Below are 22,733 nucleotides of genomic sequence, written 5' to 3'. Positions count from 1 at the left end.
ATGATGACAAGCTTCCTCCACCATCATCTGGAAAAAGTTATGGAATGAACATTAACCATAAGGAAACTATTGAGGCCAGCTAACCCATTGGTAGATAAAGGAGAATACTGGAGCTTGGAGAACAAATGCTGCCAGGTTGTTTGAAGGGATGGAGTTTTAGACAGTGGAAATTCCCCAAGCAGGGAAACAAGAAAACCAGGTAGTTGTGCTTTACTTTTAAAACTTAGGTGAGTAGAAGCAAAAGGATACATTTACAGAAAAGAGGAGCACTAGGCCATGCTTTGTTAACAGAAATGTTCCTTGGGACCTCAGGACATCTATGAAGAGCCCATGGTGGTCCTGGGGCAGGCATCCCTGCATTGGGGAAACATGGATCTAGGACACATCAGGGAGACTGCAAAAAAAGGGCTGAAACCTTCCCAGGTCTAGCAAACTTGATAAATAAAAGTCTAATGAGAAGACTTATGGAGGGCTCTAAACCAATGAATGAGAGGAATGGAGTAAGGGTTAGTAATGGCATTTCCTTAAGTTGCAGGTCATACTTTTATTTTTTTATTTTTTCCCCACCTTCTTGTGCTTTCATCAGCTGGGTTCATCCCAAAGATATCCAAATCTTTCTTTGGCTTCTCTGGGTGTCGGCTCAGGAAATTGTCCCTGTTCTTATGCAGGTAGTTCACCAAATCGCCATAAAAGCAGTATTCAGTGATGATGTAAATAGGACCTGATGAAATAAAGCAAAAATAATGCATTGATGAGTGGGGTCTTTAAAAAAAAAAAAAAAAAGACTCCAAAAAGAGTAGAAAATAGAATATAAATATAAAAAAGTATTGGGTGTTAATACATTGGTATTTACTAAGTTATGACTTCAAGTCCCAAATATCAGGTAGATTTGTGAAACCTTTTATTCGTTAATATTGATTGTTAAATCCTTTACTTGACATTTGTGTTCTTGTTAAACATTGAACAGTGAACAGTAGCTCCACAGCAAACCTCCATTTTGTCAGCCAAACCCACCTGATTTTGTGCAAGCTCCAAGCAGATTCACGATATTCAGGTGGGGCCCGAGATGTGTCATTATCTTCAGTTCAGACATAAGCGCCTGTTTTTCACTGGATCTCGCTGTAGCTGTTGGAAAAACACACCTGCCACTCAGTGACAGCAATCACCTTTTATCCAATAACAAATTATTTCTCCTTGTTTGCCTCATTAGAGCATTGCAACCATGGTTTCTTGAAGAAGACTGTGTCCTTTACTTGACAAGGGGCTTTCTTAAGATTTGGAAAGGAGTCACAAATCACTAATAGAGGACTAATTTGACACAGCTCAATAGCTGACCCATCCTGTTTGACCTTCTCCAGGGGTACAGTGGACTGTCCAGGTGGCACAGAGGCACTTTACAAGTTGCTAGTTTCAATGCAAGAAAGCTCCTCATGGTTCCTCCAGAATCACTGCATCAGAATCTCAGCTCGTGAAGTGGGAAACCTTCAATGAACTTAAGATTCTCACACAAGACCTGGTTGTTTCTGCTCTGTTGTATTGCTCTCATTTGTTTACAAACATTCATGGCTATTCTATCTTTTTCTGAACTTGCTGAGTTATTGTGGCTGCTACAGTCCACACAGCTAAAACTAAACTTTGGATGTTTTCAGAAGCCTGGATACTGCTTCAAAAAACTGAAAACACCATGAAGCAATATAAGATATAATTTTAAATTCCAGTCATTTCACAGTACGTGTTCAGCTTCAGACATGGAGAAACTATTTATGCCCAAGCAATGCTTAAATAACCCTGTGGGAACATGCACTACCCAGCTTGGGAACTGGAACCGCCACAACTTACGTTTCAGCATTTTCACAGCTACTTTCATCACCGGTTGAGAGCGACTCAAGCCGTATGCAGTCCCTTCGACTACTTTTCCAAAGGCACCAGAACCAAGGATTCGACCTGAACACAAGGGAGAGGATTATTTATTTCAGATTTGCTTCGTTTCCCACTGCCATTCCTCTACAGGTTGTGATTCTTGAGTGGGAAAAGCACACTCACTGGGCCAGACGACTGATATTATTATTATTACTGTTGTTGTTAAGCAGAAAATACAAATATATTTTAAAGAAATGCTGTCATTAAGTAAAATTCTTAAATAAAAGACCAGCAAGCAAACATCAGGAGCACATCTGCATGGGGGAGCTCAACTCATTCAAATTGGTCTCCAACTCTGCCCTGGCACTCTCACTTTATCTTTTCTAATCATCGATTCTCCTATATTTAAGTTGACTTCTCTGCCACAGTCAGCACCTGTGCCCTTTACTTAAAAATCTGAATTGAACTCCTTAGCTGTATTTTCGGGCTGTTATATCAATGCTGGATGCATCCAGCGGTAAGATGAACCGAAGCACATCAGCAGCACATTTAGAAATAGACAGGCAGGACCATCAGTGAGCTGCAAGAAGCCGAAATACATGTTGGCCACATATGAGGGGAAACATCTCTGAAGTTTAATGTACAAGTGTGTTTCATATGCTTGAATAAATTTTATTGCAAATTTCCGAGTGCTGTAATGAAATGGCTAATGTTTATACACACTTTACTCTTCCCGCAAATCAATTTAGACAAAAATTTTGAATTATCATATCCTGTCTCCTGATATGGATACAGTGTGCAGATTGAGTGCGATTTTAGAGAAATATGAACTGCACAAAAATATTCCAAAATACTGTATTTCATAGTTTCCATATTGAAGAGTAAGTTCGCTAAGGCAATGCTTACTCCATGAAAAAACCTGTATGTGAGCTCCAGATGCCAGGATATTTTCATATTCCTGACAAGCTTTTTATTTTATTTTATGTTGCTTTTTAACTTCCAGCAGGGGAAGAATAAGTAGTGACTTTTACTATGGAGATATACGGCATTTTGTCTTTGACAGTCGTTTGCAGTTTGAACTTGCCGCCTTTTATGCTTCTGAAGGTGTTATCTGGCATGCGATGCCATATGTTTCTGGTATCCTCTAGCTACAGCCCCCACTTTTATTGTAGAAATGCCTTTAAAAGAAAATTTCCAGCCAAACGATACCTACATCATTAACAGCACAAGAAATGGTTAAAGCACGCTTAGCTGAGCTACCACTGAAGAACCTCTCCAAGACCATGACAGCACAGTTTGTCATGCACACACACACAAAAAAATATGCAATTTCTTTTCAAGATTCCAAAGGTTATTTTTCCCAGTCAGGATGTGAGAAAGCTTCCCACTAAATTTCAGACTAATTCAAACAACCTGAGCCTGAAATTTTGGCCCCTGAAACTTTTCAGACCAAGGGTCTGGGAGCCACATGGCAGGATGCAGCCCTTCAGAATGTGATGGCATTTGCTGATGCGCCTTGATCTTCTTGTCTTCACACGCCAGTTCCTCCCCAAACCATATTGTCGGCTGAGCAGGAGGCGCACATCTCCCCCTCCATCACCTCTGCTGGGCCAGGGTGCGTGAGGAGACAGTGAGAGAGCTTCCGGAGTGGTGGGGAACCATCGCTGCTCCTTCCCCTTTTCACCCCTCTCTCTGCAGACGTAGCCCAAGCTCCATGTGCTTTAAAAACTTGGAGCCAGGTGGGAGCTGACTGCTGAAGAGCTGGAGGCATCTGTAAGGCCATCACAGCCTTTGGTGGAGCCCAAAATTCTAACGTGTGTTTACTTTTCTTAGTATAAAGACGCCACTGTGATCTGCCCACCAGAGGAGCAGCACCGCTTCTCCACCACAGAGGGACTGTGCAGACACACCAGGAGCTCAAGGCTCCTCAAACTAGTGGAGGAACCACCCTTGGGGGTGAGAGCTATTTCAGCCTCTCTCCCCAACTACACAGCCTATCTGCTGAACCTGATGGAGAGGTGACATTTTTCTGCTGGGGGGGGCACACAAATACTGACACAGACTTCTCGGCTGGATGCTTCGTTGGCTAAAATTGAGCTGGGATGATCAGCTCACCCCAAATTAAATCATTAGTCTCTTGGTCTCTACCAAAAGAACCAAACAAGAGACAAGTTTTATAGTTTTCTAATCTACATCCAGTTCCTAGTCTGATGAAAAATGCCTAAATGCTGTGTAACTTGAATCTTAACTTGCCTTTTCCAAATGGAGATGGGTCTGACTGTGTCAGACCAGCATTTCATTTTACTAAGGCCACCAGGACAGATGGGTGGTGTGCTGGGAAGTGATGGGAGCAACTCTGCCACCTCTCTACAGCCACCCTGAGATGCTAAGAAACCCTGCTCCTCAAAAAGCCCTGCCCTGGGCCATCTCAGACGAAGAGGAGGTCCAGGTCCTACTTGGACCTCACCACTTCTCAGCAGAGGCAGGAGAAGGCCGCGGCGTGCAAGCAGCTCGCTGTGTTACTGCGTTTCTCGTTCTGTTACACACCTCCCAGGCTTGTGCTGGCTGCTGAGCTGTGGAGGGGTGATAGCAGTGGGAAATTTGCAGTGCAACCCAGATTTATCAATTGAAACTCCAGCCAGCCAAGGCTGAGAGTTGGCATTTAACGCGGGGCTGCGCTCCAGGCACTACTAGCTAGAAAAACAAATAAATGCCAGCTGGCTTGCACAGCTAGGATGGGAAAGGCTTGTCTGGCTGAGCCAAAATGGGTTTGTATCCTGCTTCAGAGCCTCCCTGAGCTAAAGGTGTCACTGCTTTGCTGCCATCTCCCACTTCGGCAAGAAAAAGCCCACGCAAACCAGACTTATCAGCCCCAGAAACAAAAGAGTTCCCCACCAGCAAGCATTTTACACGGCAAAACTGCCGGCTGGTAAATGTTAACCGTGTCAAGAAGAATGCTTGTACAACCCAGGCTGCTAAAAGGGCACGTAGTGTTAGTTTTTTAAGCAGGGACTATCCTGAATAGACTTGTAAACAGGAAGGCATTGAAGGAGGCTGGGGCTCGTGAGTCAGAGGGAGACAAAGTCACAGTGGTGGTCTGTTAACAACTCAGATCTGACAAATCCTATTTAGGCATATAATTAAAGTCTGGGTTGTAATAAAATAATTCCATTAAATATCCACCCTCCTCTAGTTTTCAATTAGCAACATGAATTTAATTAAAGGATATCGTTCCTGAACCAAAAAAATTTTGTGCTGCTTCTTTGAAGAATTAACATCAATTCTTTCTCTGTGGTGGGGGAAGGAGAACTACACCAGGAGAGTGTGTTTCTAAAAATATATCAAACAGAAAACATCTTTTGTTTTCTTGTCTTGTATTTTGTGGATACAACTTGTTATACAGACACCTCCAAGAGCCGGATGCCTTGTGAAATTGAAGTGCTGTCTGGATTGAACACTAAAATTGTCTATAATCATTACGCTTTCAAATGATGTAAGTGACAGATTGAGCCAGCCCTGAAGAAGCAATTACTAACTGAAATCTATATGGACTCCAGTCCAGGGACAGCAAAGCAAGAAAGCAGAAGGGGAGGGAAGAAGGACAGTAGCCACGATAAGTTACTCAGCACTGATATATGCACATCATGGATTTCTAATTTAGAAAAGATTTTTAATAAAACTATCAGAAGGGGAGGGAAGAAGGACAGTAGCCACAAAAATTAGTTATTAAGTTACTCAGCACTGATTATGCACATCGTGGATTTCTAATTTAGAAAATATTTTTAATAAAACTACGTAACTACTTGCAGATTTCCCTGGGCCTCTACACATAAGTGTACAAATGTCTTGCAAATAAAAAATGCTGATGCACTTTTTGGGGGTGCCTTCACAGAAGTGGGTGTTGAAGAGGGAATTTAACCTGGGGAAAGGCCCCCTGAACCACATGGAGGTAGGCACTGCAGGTACGTAACTACTTGCAGATTTCCCTGGGCCTCTACACATAAGTGTACAAATGTCTTGCAAATAAAAAATGCTGATGCACTTTTTGGGGGTGCACAGATTGAGCCAGCCCTGAAGAAGCAATTACTAACTGAAATCTATATGGACTCCAGTCCAGGGACAGCAAAGCAAGAAAGCAGAAGGGGAGGGAAGAAGGACAGTAGCCACGATAAGTTACTCAGCACTGATATATGCACATCATGGATTTCTAATTTAGAAAAGATTTTTAATAAAACTATGTAACTACTTGCAGATTTCCCTGGGCCTCTACACATAAGTGTACAAATGTCTTGCAAATAAAAAATGCTGATGCGCTTTTTGGGGGTGCCTTCACAGAAGTGGGTGTTGAAGAGGGAATTTAACCTGGGGAAAGGCCCCCTGAACCACATGGAGGTAGGCACTGCAGCTGAGGCATGTGAAGGAGAGCATGGAAAACAGTAACCCAAGAAGCTCAAGGTTGACACCACTGCAGGGGAAGAAGAGGATGTGGCAAGAGAACGGAGGAGGACAGACAGGTCTAGAGAGGCTCTGGACATCACAGCCATGAGTTACATCACAAATCCCGGTAGCAGAGACCTCAGAGTTGTCCTTAATCATCCTTCTCCCCCCAAAATGGGTGGGATTAGTCCCTTAGAGGAAACTTACCAAGCACTAACCCGTCTCGAGGAAACTCCCATCTGGAGTCATAAGGCAGTTGCATTGGGTCCACATAAATGTATTCATGGCCATCGGGGCTGATAGACTCAATGACTCTCCATCTTATCTCATACCTCGGCTTCTGCAAAGCACATTGAATGCAAAAACAACCATTAGTCCTGTGCCTGACTTCAGAGAGGATCAAAACCCATCAGGGCTCAACATCCAAACTGACATGGGCTTTTTCCCTACATTACCTGTTTCCATATGATGACCAGGACGATCAGTGAAATTATCACAATCACCAACAGCACTAAGACTGCAGCAGCCACTGTTAGTTCTGATCGCAAGGCTGTGGAGTAAAAAGACAAACCATATTTTCCTCCTGAAGCACAAGGAACATGACACACACACAAGACATTCACCTCCCATACCATCGCAGTTCCCGTGTCCTGCAGATGTGGCAGGAGAAGTCCCTGGGGCTGGTGACTGTAAGGTCTTGCCAAGCCCAGAGCTTCTCTGCCTTCTTGTTTCAAAACCAAATGCAGAGACTGTCTAGAAGAACATCCTATAGCCAGTGGCCATAAAATGATAAAATGAATCATGGAACCACATAATAAGTAAAAAACAGATGCACCATAAAGACCTGCAGAAGGGCTTATCCTCAGATGTCCCAAGGCAGGGAAAAAAAACCCAAACATTTCCATTTATTTCTGTCTGCAACAATTCACATTTTTATCTATTAAGACTGAACTGGGGTGTGTTAGAGAGGGGTCCACCTGGCTGCTGTAATTTCACAGAAGGACAAAGAAAACTCACTGGGAGCCACAAGCTTCAGTTCCCGAGTAACAGCACCGAGGTCGTTCCTTGCAACACAGCGCACAGCCAGGGTTTCCTCTACCTTCTGGAAGGTCACCTGGCTTTGCACCATGTTTTTCTCATCTAGGTGGGCTTCCATGTGTATATCAGAGATATTGTTAGTCAGAAGAGTCCATGAGGTGTCATTGCTACACCTGCAGAGAACAATAACAGCGAAACAGGTGTTGGACATAGGTATGGATAAAGACGAGTGAACAGAACACCAATCACTTTTCCCTATTTCTTCCAACAATAATTTTAAAGACCAGAAATGCTTAAGACCACCTCTGTGAAAAGCCTGCATCTTTCTTCCCTCAGAATAATTTGTCTTCTGATCCTCATTACTGTTGCCACTTTGAAGGTCTGACAATGCAGCCCGGAAGATCTGGTATAGATAGACCCTGGTGTCTCTATGTATCCCACAGAGTTATCATACTGGATGCATCTCTATTTCTCCCTGAATCCTTAATGCTGCACAAGGCTCCCTGAGGCAGAGACAGGAGGACACTCGTCCCACCAGGCAGTAAGAGGTTTTAGCACAAGGAGAGCAGAACACAGCTGGGAGGTTCCTTCTTCCATGCATGGTCTCCCTCTCCCTTGTGGATAACATCCCAGGGAAAATTCTGCCTCCCAGCAGCTACAGGAGCCTGCCTAGAACTATCAAAAATGGGAATAACTACTCCACATGTCTAAAATACTTTGAAGGTAAAAATTACAATTTGGGGGGTAATAATTACAAGTTAAAATTTAGACGTACACAAGAATATTAAGGAGGCAGGCAGAGCTTTGTGAAATTATAAGATCTCCCTGAATGGAGGGACAGCTGCTCCTCAAGATCCTTACTCAAATTGGGATTGTGAAATCTGCTGAGTTTGCTCATTGAGCACAAAGATTTATGAGAGAAACCTCCTGAATTAATGCATTGTGTCTTCTCCTACAGGATGCAATCACTAGGAAGGGCCCTGACAACCTCTTGAAATATAAGCCTCCGAAAAGACGAATCAGATTTGTAGCTTACTGGCCCTTGGCAAGGAAAGAGTGGTACAGTAACTAAAAACGCTAAGCTAATCAAGGGCACAGCCAGTCATATTTCAGATAAGAAAGCACCCACTCCTCTTACTTTTTAATGTCCTTGCAAACCAGCCATTCCACATCAGGAAGAGGGGTCCCCTCCGCCAAGCACCTCACTGTCTGCCCACCGGCGGAGCCGTGGTGATCGTCCACGAGGTCTAAAATCAGGGCTGGAACTGGGGAGGAGACAGGAGTTTGTGAAAACGCTCATCAGGGTCTACAAAAACAGCCTGAAATTTCAAATGAACCAGGACAGGTATTGTTTGGCCGACAGCTTGGTGACAGCTAGAGAACCTGGGCTCGTCCAGGAGGTCCTTAATTCCTGTAGGACAGAGCGGATCCTAGGCTAGAGCCAGGGAAAGGAAGTGCTGCGGTTATGCCACGTCCTCATGTCATACTAAACGAGCTATCGTCCCCGCTGTCAGCTGGAATAACTTAGGAGGGGAGGATAGAGTTTCCCTTTGGCTCAAGGCCAGCGCCCAAGCGAAAGCCAGGATCAGGGGACGAGAGCTCCAAGGACTCGGCACGCACGCACTCCTCATGTCTTCCTTATCTCAAGACTCCAGGCAACCCGACCTGTAAGAGGACCGAGTCTTTGCTGAGTGCCGTCAGTTCTGGTGGGCACGGCTCCTTACCTTGTATCAGCAAGGAGAAGGTGTATCTTTTAATCTCGTCTTCATTTTCAGCAACCAAAGTATAGTATCCGCTGTCTTCTTCCTTGGCCCGGATCAATTTTAATACGCTCTGAAACCTGCAGAAATGAGAGGGTTTGTTTATATTTTTAAAGCAGGCATAAAAAAAAAAAAAAAGAAAAAAATCAAAAAAATCCACTTCAATACAATTTATAACCTGGGTATGTGGACATTATAATGTGGCATTTGGCATTTCTAGCATGCCTTTACACTAAAATAATTATTCAAATGGTAAATAACTCTCAAAATACAAATAAGAAACAAGTGGGCATAGTTATATTCCACAGGGATCTAAGAAAGTCTCTGATATTGTTGGAAATAGCTAGAAACTATTGGAGAGGAGGCATCTTGAAGGGATTGAAGGGGCTTAGTGCTCAAAAACCAAGATTCCTATGGCTGTTATGAAGGGAATACAAAGAGGTAGATTAGACATTACTCTTTAGAGTAGGAAACAAAAATAGAATATTTTTAATATTAGATAATATTATAAATTGGAGCAGCGCCTAGGTCAAATCAACATGGAAAAGTAAGAGTCAGAAGAATGTTTTTACCTCGTTTCCTGGACTCTGTTGGAACTAGTAACAATCTCGGTAAGATTTTCAATCAGAGTCACGTTATCCTTCAACCAGTACATTTTTGGTGCTGGGTATGCCTGCACATCGACGACAAAGTTTTTGACTTCGTGTAGATTGACAGCTTCCAGAGGGCTAAACTGAGGCTCCAGGTGGACAAACCCTTTGTCTGCAAATTAAAAAGCCTTGTGTAAGCAGCGCTGTACAGCATTTACCGTTGGTGTTTTCCAAAACATTAGTAATTTTTGGACACTAAAATCAGACTATACCATGAACTGTAATGACTACTTTCTTATTTTCCTTAACCTCCTTGGTTGCATGCCGAGCAGTACATTCATAATCCCCTGTGTCTTTCACTGAGGCCTCGGGAATGGTCAAGGTGTAAACCAGCTTCTGGGATGGGATTTTGATATCATCAAGTTTTATCAGACCTTTTTCTTTCTGTAGTTTGGAGAAGGAAAAAAAAAAAAAACAAACCCGTACTTAAGTAACTGAGCTGAAAGCACGTCACTGAGAATCTATGATGGCACTGGAGTGAGAGCAACCACCTAAACCCTGTATGGCAGAAGGCTTTACTCAGTCAGGGATGTATTTTCAGCCACAAGGGCAGGCACAGAAGGGTGAAGAGGCTGAAAGCTCATATTTTGTTCACTTAAAACGAAATACCATTCAAAATTTGGATAAGCAGCCTGAAAGTATTTTACTGATTATGCACTACCTTCTCCTCAGGCATAAAAGCTGTGGGTTTTTATTTTGAATTTTATTTGTTCCCTTCCCATGACATAGGGTGAATTTTTGTCCCCTCCATCAGACAAAAAGCAAGGAGTTGCTAGATGCTATGTTGTGCCATCTCTCAAAACAAGAATAATTTATTGACCAGGGGAAGACTGCTACGAGTAAAAGGATGGTAAGAACGGTAGACCGTGTTATCATGAGAGGCTGGAATAAAAAGTGTGCTGGGGACAGTTTTAAAAGGTGGCATATAGTAAAGATTATAATGTGCAGCATGGAGAATAGAATAAAATCTTCTTAATTCATTTTTTTTCTCTGGGGCTCTTAAATTACTTAAATAAAAGGGGGCATTTTAGGGTCACAATTATGTAGTCACTTCATCTACTCCATCCCTTCAGTGTTACCAGACATTTTACATGTGATACTCTGAAGTTCTTCATTGACAGGGACGGGCTCTAACCAATAAAAATTTTCACTGCAGAACAATATTAACGCCAGTTTGAAAATTTCTGAGGTTATCCAAAAGTTTTAAGTTTTTCTTACTAGACAGTTCTCATTAGTGAGTAATTACACTGATTGTAAGTCATATTAATTAACACCTGCATAACAAGGAACAATTAAGGCTATGAACTTGATTCTTCATCTCCACTATGCCCAAGAATGCAAGGTTTAAGAGAGCCATTTTAGAGGTTCAGACCTCCAGCAGCAGAGCTCTATGCAGATGTCTGACACATTCCTAGACCTTTCTATTTCCACAACATTTCTTTTTTTCAACCAGCCCAAGACCTGAGAGACAGCATTCCTCCCTTGGAGGATGGACTCCTAGTCACACCTCACCTTCCTCTCATACTTTGCATACTTACTAACAGCAAACTCTAACTTTTTGGGACTGAGTGTCTTTTGTGGTAACCTAAAAGTAAAAGAAATACTTTGTTTTCTCTCCTCAGCTGTCCTCATTCAGGCAAGAGGAGAATATTTTACAACCCCACCTTCTTCCCCATTAAGTAACTACAAACATTCAAACCAAAAATGAAATAAAAAGAGATATTTACCACTTTCCCAGGATAGTTCCACTGTAAATTAACCACCTCATTGTCATAGACCACACAAGTTACTACAATGGTCTCGCCTGTTTTGTACACAGTTTTAAGAGCTTCAATTTCAACCGGCAGCTGTGAAGTTGCTAAGAGAAGAGAAAGAGAACAGATTTAGTTCTAAAAAATATGCAATATACATGGTATGATTTCAGGGGGAAATTTTCATTTCACTTCTTCTACTGAGGGATTATCTGGAAAATTCAGTGAAAGTACCGGTGGTTTATACTGATACAAACAATGTGTACTTAAAGCATGAAGTGTAAAGACATTGAGTTCATTCCCAAAAAGACCAACCTATGCTTAAAATTAGAAGTTTCTCTCTCATGTGCCCCTGTGAAAAAGCACTCAGTATAAGAGCAATATCCCATTTTGCTAATTGGTGACTGTCTTTGAGAATCCACTGCTGGCCAATAAAAACTTTGTTGTCAGAATATTTGAATTACGCTGTTTTTCAGACTACTCAAAGTCCTACAATTTGAGACCATTGGGAAACATCAGTCTTTTAAGCTATGTTTCAGTTAACAGGATGAAAACACATGAATCACATAAGACTTTTCTGTACCCATTTGGGAGAGGATATAAACTTAAGAATACATTATTTTAATCAAAAATGTACATAACTGCTAAGTAAACTAGCAACTAAATAACTAGTGATGCTGTCAGGGGAAGAAAGAGCTCATCACCAGGAAGTATCTGATATAACCCTGTGATGCTGGTGCTAATACAGCTCTTACAGTACAAGGAAAGAACTAGGGTGAATATTACTAATTTATTTTTTTTTTATGAACAAAAATTAGTACCTCTTAAAATATAGACGAGGAACTCATCAGACTTGAACTCCACACCTTTAACCGTTGTTTTGCACGTATATGAGCCCGCAGGGAAATTCCCTACGAAGCCTTGCTTGCTGTCATAGAAAGCATAGACAGCCTTGTCCAAACTGTTAATTAATGTCACTTCAGCATCTGGGTCAGTTGTCCGACAAGGGATAATGGTGGAATCTCCCTCTTCTACTAGGATGAACTGGTCTTCTGGTATAGAAGGAACAAAAGGCATGTCCGGGTCTGTAAAAGACAAGAGATAATTTTACACTGTCTTGCTTGTAGCAAGACCCTTTACAAGAATCAGATATCAATGACCACTTGTAGATCATAACTGAAACTAGTACAGCTTATTACTCCATTTTTTCAGAGACTGAGGTAAGGCCTGTTAACTGTAAGCAGTATCTACTTTTCTTTATTTGGTCTAACCACAAAATAGGAAAGAATAGGAAATGCAAAGGACTCCGGGTAAAGAAATCTAAGTAGTATTATTCCCTTTAGACCTGGTTCTGAGATATTCCTACAGCAAGGGCAAAAGGATATTAAAGCAAGAAAATCACTACTGGCTGTGAAACCATTCATGTAATTGCTGGGGACTAAGTAAAGATGAATTCACTTTATCATAGACAACTCTATCAAGATATATGTACAACAAAGACCTTAGGGAAGAATCTAGACTTAAACATCCTATTTTTATGACACAGGATTTTGCACTTAGGTGCAACGTTCAGTACACTAAAAAAAATATTAAAGATTCTGTCTTTTATTGGTATAAATCACTCATCTTTTTCAGTTAGATTTTTTTTTTCCTTTGGTAATAGTGGTTGTCTCTTAACCAATATATAAGCAGGAAAAAGAAAAAGAGAAAGAGAAAGAGAAAGAGAAAGAGAAAGAGAAAGAGAAGAAATTAAAATGAAAAAAAGAAAAAAGGAATGAGGAAAAAGGAAAAAAAAAAAGAAAAAGAGAAAGAGAAAAAAGGAAAAAAGAAGAAATCCAAACACTTTCAATGTCAGAAAGTAGAAATTAGTTTCATGTTGTTTATGTTGAACAGCACTTAAAGCCACATTTCATCAAAAATAGTTCAAGGTACTTGTCTTCGTGCATTTCTAACATGTCCAACATTACAGTTATGAGACATAGTTAATTATGGTCACAGCATGTGGCTTTCAAAATACGCCATTCAACCAGAAAAAAGCAAACAAACACCTGGTAGTTTCATTTCTTTTAAAGTCAACAAAATACATGCCAACTTTCCTACCCAGCCAATCCAAAGCCTGAGTTTAAAACATAATTGCATAACATATCCAACTTAAAAAGCACAGCCCTCAAATTATCTCCATTTGGCCATTCGGAATAAACAAATAATCCCTGCTAGCCTGAAGCTTCTGTGCGAAGCTTTATAACAAAATTTAATAAATAGCAATCCAAATCCCTCCAACAATAGACTTTCTGCTGCACTGGCAGGCTCTTTGTAGCAATATTCCAAACACAGCGCTCCATCCCAAAGGCGCTGCCAACTCCATGTATTCATTTTCCCACTGTAATTTAAAACAGAAACAGGATTCACCTAGTTTGGTTTTCTGTGCGCTGTTAGTGAAAATGGGATATTGTGTGAAGTCCCAATGTAATCCTCCTTGGCTAAAGTGGGTTGCTGCCACCCATTGCCCTCCTAATTCATTGCAGGAAAAACAATTGTAAAGACAAAGTTTATAGTGGAAACAGAGACATTCTCTATAATTTGAAGAAAAGGATATGTTACTGCATTTATGACATCTTGATGGTTAGCGAGTGGAAAAAATTACAGGGTGACTCTGCCCTGCAAATCTGGTAGGCTGATGTCTAGAGGCATTTCAAAACCAAACCGAAAAGCCCTCTTGAAGAAATCTTCCATCTCCTGCCTTTATATTCCTTCACGGAGTGAGTTACAAGACTGCTTAACACCAACAGCAGCTTCTGGTCATTTGGTAGAGCTGTTTGGAAATTGAGATACGTGTGCCAAAGCCTGCAGCCTCTGCTGAAACATCTTCTTGCTTCAAGGACAAACACAAACACTTCACATTTGCTGTGGGAAATGGAGAAAAAGTCTTGGAAGAATCACACATCATGAATTGCAAAATCTTAATGCCACTGCAAAATTGCCTTTAAAATAAGTCCCATTAGCGCTTCCTGAGTTTTCCACAGTCTTCCTTGCAGCTGCAGACACCATCTCCTTCACAACATACTGCGATTTGGCGAGATGATTTGCAGTCTCTTCTCTCCTTTGCTTCCTGCTCACAATATTTACTGCAAATCTACTGGCTTGATCCTTCCTGGCCCTGCAGTCATGCCACTCATCCCCTGAACCCCAGCCAGCGCCGAGGAAACATCCAGACAGGGCTTTACAAAGGCAGTCAGTTGTGGCTCAGGCTCTGGTGCCTATCTCAGCCATGACAATAAAGATCTTCATCCCATGGATACTGTGGAAAGCCTTTAAACAGATTTCCAGTCAGAACAAGGGGGAAGGAGGGCAAAGCTGGGGACAGATACGTCCGAAAAGAAGAGATGACATTTCTTCTGGGTCCAACAGGTTTTCCACCATGACAGAGAAAGGCAGAGCAGGGCCTGGGAAGACTGTGTTTGCTTTGAAAATTACAGGGCACTGCATGGCTGCACCATATTTTTAATCTTGCGTCAGACTGGCCAGCAATAATGCTTCTCCTTTCACCCTCCCTTGTGACAGCCACCCCTAAGACGTCTCTGTTGCTCTGTGCTTCCCAGGCATGTACACACACGAGCTTTTTCCAGTTCTCAGTCCAACCCTAATTCAGGTTAAGAAGGAGATATGGCTTTGCTTATCTGGCAACTGCATTAGTGTCAGACACGGCACTGGTTTGGTCAGTACACATCCCAAACCATCCACCCAAGTCACCCCTGAAAGGCCTGGTTTTGACATTAATCACCACCCGGGGGCCAGGCAAACCTGAAGGCTGGACACACTTCCACAGCTGAGCTGACCTAGCCACCAAGATCTACTACCCAGCCCCTGGTGGTCAGAAGACCACAGGTCTGAAGTCACAAATTCAGCCTTCTTCTCGAGAACTAAAACTCTTACCAAAGAAGTGAAAACCAGTAGAAAGAAAGAGGAACGTATCCATAGATTCATAGGGGCTGGTTTTGATTTACGTGTTAGGAAACGGCCCTGGGGTCATTTATCTTCCTCTGATGGTAAATTGCCACCAGCAACACGCCTCTTCTGAACATCCACGGTTCAGCCCTCCCATCCAAACCTCCGGGTACAGCTGTGGCAGCCCTCACTCACCAGGCACATAGATGTAGATGTCCTTCCCTTCCACTTCCCAATCCTCCACTTGAGTGTGGTTGTAATAGCAAACATACAAGCCCGTATGAGCAGCTGAGGCATTTCCTACTTCGAGCACCGTCACGAAGAGGCCACTGTTGTTTTCTTCATGTCTGATGTCTATCCTGTGGCTTCCCTCAGTCACTGGGTACTGCCAGCTCACTTCACTGTCTCCAGAGCATTTGAGTGTGAAATTGGAATTCAGCTGTACCACCATTTCATTCCTATTGGGAACAATAGTCGGCAGAGGAAGCTGGCAAAACGTTAGGAACGGTCCTGCAAAAAAGACGTGAATAAATAACACATGAACACAGAGAACAACCTCAGCACAGGATGTGACAGACAGCAGAGTAGATCCAGAGCAGCTGTTTTTCTAACCATTTTGGAAGTGTGGATGTCCCAGGAAATCTGTTAAAAGCCAGCATTTTGCCCGATGGATGGCAAACGGCTTCCCTTTGAAATGCTAAGTGTTTGCTTGCCGACTTCTGTTTGTCAAGTCAAGAGGTGAAAGACGGAGGTGAAGTTAGAGATGGCTCCCAACCCAGCCCCAAACGTGGGCTCTGCTGCAAACCAGTGAATCCCACACCCTGGCTGCTGGGTCACAGGCATCTTACAGCTCCTTACAGCAGTGGTCAGGAAACCAGCAGTTCTGTCAGCTTTTGAGTAAGCTCACAACTGAAATTTAGAAACCCCTTCCCAAGACCAGCACCTGCATTTTATATCTGGCTTCTATTTCTGCGAAGGGAGAGAGCAGGAGCTTAGACCCAAAATTTTGTGCAACAGGTCTACCTCTAGCCAAATTGCACAGAAAGTTTATAGCCAAATAAAACTGTAATTCACTGAACTAGATGTTGTAGATGGCACTGGTTTTCAGACGAAACCTACAGTTAGAGGCTCAGATTTGCAAGCCTGGGTAATTTGTAGGTGGGCTGGTGCAGGTCCAACTCCCAGAAGGAAAATTAGAGGATCCACACCCTTTAAAAAATGGGGGATTCAGCAGGGAAACGGATTTGCTGTTTCAGTCTGTCAAACGACCTGTACAAAGCAGACAGGGCAGCCCACGACCAACAGGCACTTAGACCCAGAACGTGAAAGTGGTCCCTGGGCAATAAACCGGCAGCAGGAACCCAGCCTGTCTTTGAAACCAGTTTCTCGCTCCCACACGTGTTACCCCGGGGCCACAGGCCCCTTTCTATATTTGGCACCTTGTGGCAAACCCTGCCCTCCCCTCCCGGCATCCATCCCCTCAGCAGATGTCGGGAGGCCGGGCCGGCAGCCCCGGCGAGCGCGGTGAGGTGGTGCGGCGTGGGAGGATGCGGGGAGCCCACACAGGCTGCTGGAGAAACCCCAGTGGGGCAGGGCTGGGACAACTGGAGGTAGGCAGGCTCACTTTCCCTGCACAAGGCAGGCAAACTGACTGGGTTTGTGCAACCAGGAGGTCACAGCAGCTGTAGGAGAACCAAAGCAGCCGGCACAGGCTGGCAAAAGTACCGTCTTCTGGGTGTTTCTTGCCTTAGCCTACTGAAGGGAAGGGCAGGAAAACTGAGCCCGTGGCCAGCTGGCAACCATTTGGCATTTGTTATCGTGGACACAACGAAAGCAAGCTTAAATAAGGCTTTACAAAGGAGTAGGGGTGGAGGACTGAGGAACATTACCTGTGAGAAAACATCCCAGGATCAGGAAGGTCCGTGGGGAAGTACCCATAGCTACCAACAACTGAAACAGAAAGGAGAAGGCAAGAGAGAGCCAGTTAATGGATTGAAAATGGGCATGAAAGCCTGCAGGAACCCCTCTCCTGCAGTGCCCTAGCCCAGATTGACGGTGTTCTGCATGGTGCCAAGGATAGCAACAGCCCTGGGACCCCAGCTTGCACCCACAGATCACGCAACCACCTCCTAGGAGGTATGCAGAGCCACAGACACAGCGTCAACACCAACATGGGGAAGGCAGCTGAAGCTCCATAACCCCTTCTCTCTGCTGGCAACCTAAAGGAGCCACAGAGCCGGACCCTCACGGCCATCGGTGAGGACGCAACAATTTGATGCAATAAGTTCCGGCCTTTTAGCTGCAAGCAGCTTTTGTGCAAGAAAAAGCACATTTAGAAGCTGCTTTTATTACAAATAGTACAATCCCGAGTGATATTTTTGTTTTGCCATTGTGCATATGTATATATATATAGCTTACTGAACACAATGCAATACAATAGTGTTTATTGCTTATTTAGCAAGAATTCCCTTGATCGAGAGACACGCTATTTGAAACATATGCTGAAGTTTTCTAGGGGAATAAACCCAGGACAGACTGCAGGCCCGCGCTGCCGCTCGCGGAGCATCTCTTCTCCCCAGCAGCGTGGAGAGTCATGGATCACACGCGATAATTTTAGCTTTCAAACACATAATCCTAATGCATCCGTCTTGAAGAGGCAGCAGCAGCAATAAGCATCTGTGTAATTTTTGTGCCATCTAATGACATTTCTACTTAAAACCCTCGAGCAGCCTGCTAGATAACTTCCAAAAGAGGAGCTCCTACATCCCCTGCTCCCACTGAAATCAATGGACGTTTTGTTGGTGACTTCAATAGGAACTGGATTTGGTCCAAAGCCAATACAGATTAAAAAATGTCTGCACGGAAGAGCCCCTAATCTGAAACACAGACCAAGGAGTAAAATAAAGGATGATGTGCCAAGACAGGGACTGCTTTTCAAAGGTTCTGGAGAGTTTCTATTCACCCTGTGGTATTCAGTCCCTGATGCTGAGATAGGAAAGCACGTAGGTACCTCCAGTTATTCCGACTCTGCCAGTGCTATATGGGAGTTAAATACTTCAACACTCCAAGGAGCATTTCTGAACCAGTCCCCCTTTCCTCCCACAACGTGTGGAGCAGACAGCCTGCTTTCGCAAAGCAAAACGTATTTGATACACGAATCGAACATAAAGGTCTCAGAAGCAGGATTAGAAGACTTACAAACTACCAACCCCCAAAAACGTGTACAAACAACTTCGGAAGTTCAGCTGACAACATTCCAGCAGAGACAAGGCATTTTGCTTGATTCTTCAGTTAGCAATAATTGCCGTGTGTTTATGTATCTGTCTCCCATCGATAACAGACTCTCGGACATCAAAGAAGTCCCTCAATCCCAGCCTCCTTATTCATTTTTATCACATTTATATCCTGTAACTTTTTTTCTGACAAAGTAACTCACTGTAAATCTTGAAAGACTTACCACCGTCTGCTTTATTGATCTGACTCCTAACCTCCCAAGATCTACAAGACAACGTTACCCCACTGTCTGCCAAGTTTCCTTCTGCCTTTTCTCTCTGACAAGGCAGATCTCTCCCCGTGTTGTGTTGGTTTTGCAGACTCTTGAGCACAAGTGATGCAGCAGAGAAAACACAAAGCTAGCTCAGCTCTTGCACACCAGTCTGCAGAATCTGTGTAAATGAGGAGCGAAGCCCCGTGGTTATACTGATATAAGTACAGGTGATGACATTTCCAAAGCACTACTTCAAATTTGCTCTCTTGTTTGGGCTGCCATAGCAATCAAGAAGAGCTGAGTCCCTCAATCTACCATTGCAGTTTAAAAACACGAGGACTTAACTAAATTTGTGTTTTCCATCTGGCTACTCTTTCACAACCCAGAGCTTTGATCTTCCCCCAATGAGCCGTTAATCTCATCAAGACCCAGAGCAACACTTCCTCACTGTGAAAGACAGAATCATTTACTACGGATTCACCATCATCTCTACTCAAAATCTATTTGAATGGGATTTAGTTACGTTGCGCATCCAACTTAAGAGTGCTGGAGCTTCATCTCCAAAGCATCCTCGCACATCGGTGTTGCAGTCAAGGTTTAATGCAGGTACAACTTCACACTTCTGGGCAAAAGAGGATTTACTCATGCCCACAACACCCAAACAGGCATGCTAACTGTGGTTTTGTTTATTTATGCTCACCTAATTTTTTGTATGCACTTATTTGCCTTCCTTATGGCAGAGCAGCCCTCTTTGTCCCCAATCACCCAAATCTCAGCCCTGAATAAATACCCCAGGTTCAGTTCCTAACGCCGCTCCATCAAACCACAATTTGGTTCAACTTCACCGAAGGCAGTAGATTTATGCAAGCTGAAGCCCAGAAGTGACAGCACACATACAACGTAAATTGGAGCCAACCTTAATTCCTTGCATACCTTGAATATTGCTGGATAAAATAGAAACATGGGTGTGTATTGTGAAAGCTATATGATGCCATGAAGGGTTTGCCAAACTCTCTGCAGGGGAGGCTGACTGCCCAGGGTAAAACAGTCACTGCATCTACATTAGCCGCTGGGTTTTGAAGGGATCTGACTGAAATCTTGATATCTCACTCGTGTGCTTTAGTGATAACAGAGCTCTAAGCAACCTAATCTAGCTGAATATGTCCCTGCTCATTGCAGGGCTTTGGACCAGATGAACTTTAAAGGTGCCTTCCAACACAAACTATTCTATGAATCCACCAAAAAAAAAAAATATCCAGGAAAAGAACATCTGAAGAACTGTTATCATCAAGGAGTCAATCTTCTAAACACTCACTGCCAAGCACTGGCTTTCTACCAAGAAGGGTTTAGTTGACTGCACTGTAGAAGACAAAGCAAAATCAATACCCAGAAAGCCTGTGGAAATATGTATTTAGAAAATTATGCTCTTTGTAGGTGATTGATCTACATGACCCAGAGAGAAAGCACCATGGTAGACCAAGAAGAGCCAGTGGCAGATATATTTTTCATATCGCTGTAAATCAAACAAAGCCCTCTTTCAAGACAGAAGACTAGCGCATCTACCAGAAGACTGGAGACCAAGAGACTTCTCTCCTGCCGGCTACCCGGTCACTACAGTTCATGCTCTTGGCCACAGGATGGCAATGTTGATCCACACTAATGAGGGAAAGTTCTCGCCGAGCAGAAGGCAACGCTACTTTCCAACACAGCAGCTGGAACCTAAAGCGGGTCTCCCGGATCGATTTAAAATTCAAATTTCTTACATTTTAATTTCATGCGAGTTCACCGGTTTTAAAACAAACAAACAAACAAAACCAACTGGTCTCCCTATTGCTCCGTATTTACATAAGTGATATGACCGCAGTTGGATTCCAACTCTTGGCACGTAATGATGTGATTATCCTTGTTATGAGAGGGCTGGGTAATTTCAGTGGTGATTTTGTCAGAGTGGCAGTCTCTCCTTCTGGGAAGACTGACCTTTTCCAGGAAGAGCTAAGGCCAACCCAAGAAAAGAGGGGAACATTTCCTCCTTGTGGTATATGTCACGAGCTGAATGTAAATGTTCAGACAGAACCTCCTGAAACATTTCTTGGTTCTCAATTCCCAAATTGCAAACTTGGTTCTCCACAAGAGCAGACCTTCCCTGCAGGGCTAACAGGCGGGTCTGAGGGTTTCACTGGGAAAAGGCACAAACAACAAAAGACAATCTTTTCAGTGAAAAAGACTGGCATAAATGTTCTCCTAAAATGAGGCTTGTTCTACAGCCCTTTACAAGGATTCACATCCAGCATAGCCCGTATGCAGGAACAATTGCACACCAAGACCAGCCCAGCACTGGGCTCCTGCTGCCTGCTACCCAAGGAGCCTTCCAGTCAGCCCTGATTCTTCAGCCTAACCCTCAAGGACACACTCCACCAGTCTAGGAGCTAAACGCGAGGGGAAATTTGCAAAGTTTCAATTTCCCTGCTCAGTTCAAAGAGGATTTTCCAGACTGCCTCAGCAAACAGACAAAAAGGCTGGCATTTCCAATGAATACATCTCACAGGTTCTCAGGATCAAATCAAGGAACACCTCAAATCCCAACTCAAGTGCTAAGAAGCATTGCATGGAAGAACCAATCCATCTCTGCTGACCACAAGAGCTAGGAAGCCTCGCTGTTGCAAACTTTTCCCTTGGGTGCCCATGCAAAGCTTCATTGGCTTGAAAGAGATGAGTCAAGCAGGAGAGCAAGGCAAGAGGGAGAGAAAGGATTGTTTGCTTACTTGCTTGCTGTTTTTAAATTATCAACCATTCTTGCCACCACCAGGAAAAATAACCTCTCAGAAGTCATTCCCTGGTCTTTAAAACAAGTGAAGCAAACTTCTATCAAAATTTTCAGAGTTCATGTATAGAAGTAGTGCCATTGTGGCCATCTAAGGATGGAAGCAAGGCAAGGACTGGATAAGATTATACATTTCACCCTCATTTTTAGACCAACTGGAATAGCTGGAAATACCCAGCAAGGTCTGGGGTATGCGAGACTTTTTCTGCCTGTATGCATTGCACTCAAACCCTAGCTCAATACCGTAGAACTGCGGAGAGGTATTTTATTAAAATATTTATTACTTCCTGCTTTCTTGAAACCTAATACCTATATATTACTCTCCCAGCCACATGAAGATTTCCCATACATCAAGGAGCAAATAACAGCCAAGGTGGCCCCCGGTGCCCGATGGCAGCCAGGCTGGCACACCTCCTGCCCCTTCGTGCCTGGAGAGGAGGACCAGAACAAGGGCTCTCATTTTAGAGCAGCGGGAGAGCGCCTGCAGGCTGGGAGAGCTGCTTTGCTTGTGGACTCCTAAATCCCAGTGCTTTGTGCGGTCTCATTTTTCTTCAAACTTTTTTTCTTTTTTTTTTTTTTTTTCTCCCCCCCACCAAAGCTTTGAGGTTGGCTAAACCGCCGTTTAGCTGAGGGCCTTTCTAAAATGTTCTTTGTTAACTCGAAGCTAAAACCGAAGTCGCTTGTTGGGAGATCTTTCCCCAGACCTGGCGTTAAAAGTCGTGTCTCTACGGTTCACATCCCGATCAGCCCATGACAGGGGAACCTTTGATGCCCGTCTCCTTGCTTTGATCCCGTCTTTTGCCCCATCCAGGAACACGGAGTTAAGGCAGCCAGGGCTCTGCATCCCTGGGAGATGCCGAGGGCGCAACAAGCCGCCCCCTTTCCCCCCGGTGCGCCCCGTCGGGGGGACAGCGGGCAACCTACAGGCGGTGCCGGGAGGGGGATTAGCGGGGGGGGGGGGGGGGGGGTTTTTTTCACACCCTT

General features: G+C 43.6%; 1 protein-coding gene across 2 annotated transcripts in view; it reads right to left on the bottom strand.

Moving 5' to 3' along the window:
- The window catches only part of PDGFRA (platelet-derived growth factor receptor, alpha polypeptide), a 34,496-nt gene that overhangs the window by 9,784 nt on the left and 1,979 nt on the right, over nt 1–22,733 (bottom strand). For both annotated transcript variants that reach the window (XM_014945622.1, XM_014945623.1), the window contains exons 2-15: nt 17,331–17,391; nt 15,637–15,951; nt 12,318–12,581; nt 11,473–11,603; nt 9,958–10,129; nt 9,668–9,857; nt 9,060–9,175; nt 8,474–8,600; nt 7,315–7,508; nt 6,753–6,847; nt 6,505–6,637; nt 1,840–1,944; nt 1,015–1,125; nt 568–721 (exon numbers count right to left, since the gene is read on the bottom strand). In XM_014945622.1, the coding sequence (XP_014801108.1) occupies nt 568–721; nt 1,015–1,125; nt 1,840–1,944; nt 6,505–6,637; nt 6,753–6,847; nt 7,315–7,508; nt 8,474–8,600; nt 9,060–9,175; nt 9,668–9,857; nt 9,958–10,129; nt 11,473–11,603; nt 12,318–12,581; nt 15,637–15,951; nt 17,331–17,379 (2,156 nt within the window). In that variant the 5' untranslated portion in view covers nt 17,380–17,391. The remainder of the gene's footprint in view (nt 1–567; nt 722–1,014; nt 1,126–1,839; nt 1,945–6,504; nt 6,638–6,752; nt 6,848–7,314; nt 7,509–8,473; nt 8,601–9,059; nt 9,176–9,667; nt 9,858–9,957; nt 10,130–11,472; nt 11,604–12,317; nt 12,582–15,636; nt 15,952–17,330; nt 17,392–22,733) is intronic.

Source organism: Calidris pugnax, unplaced genomic scaffold (genome assembly GCF_001431845.1).
Source record: "Calidris pugnax isolate Ruff unplaced genomic scaffold, ASM143184v1 scaffold58, whole genome shotgun sequence".
NCBI classification, from domain to species: Eukaryota; Metazoa; Chordata; class Aves; order Charadriiformes; family Scolopacidae; genus Calidris; species Calidris pugnax.
This window is presented reverse-complemented; position numbering and strand designations above follow the sequence as displayed.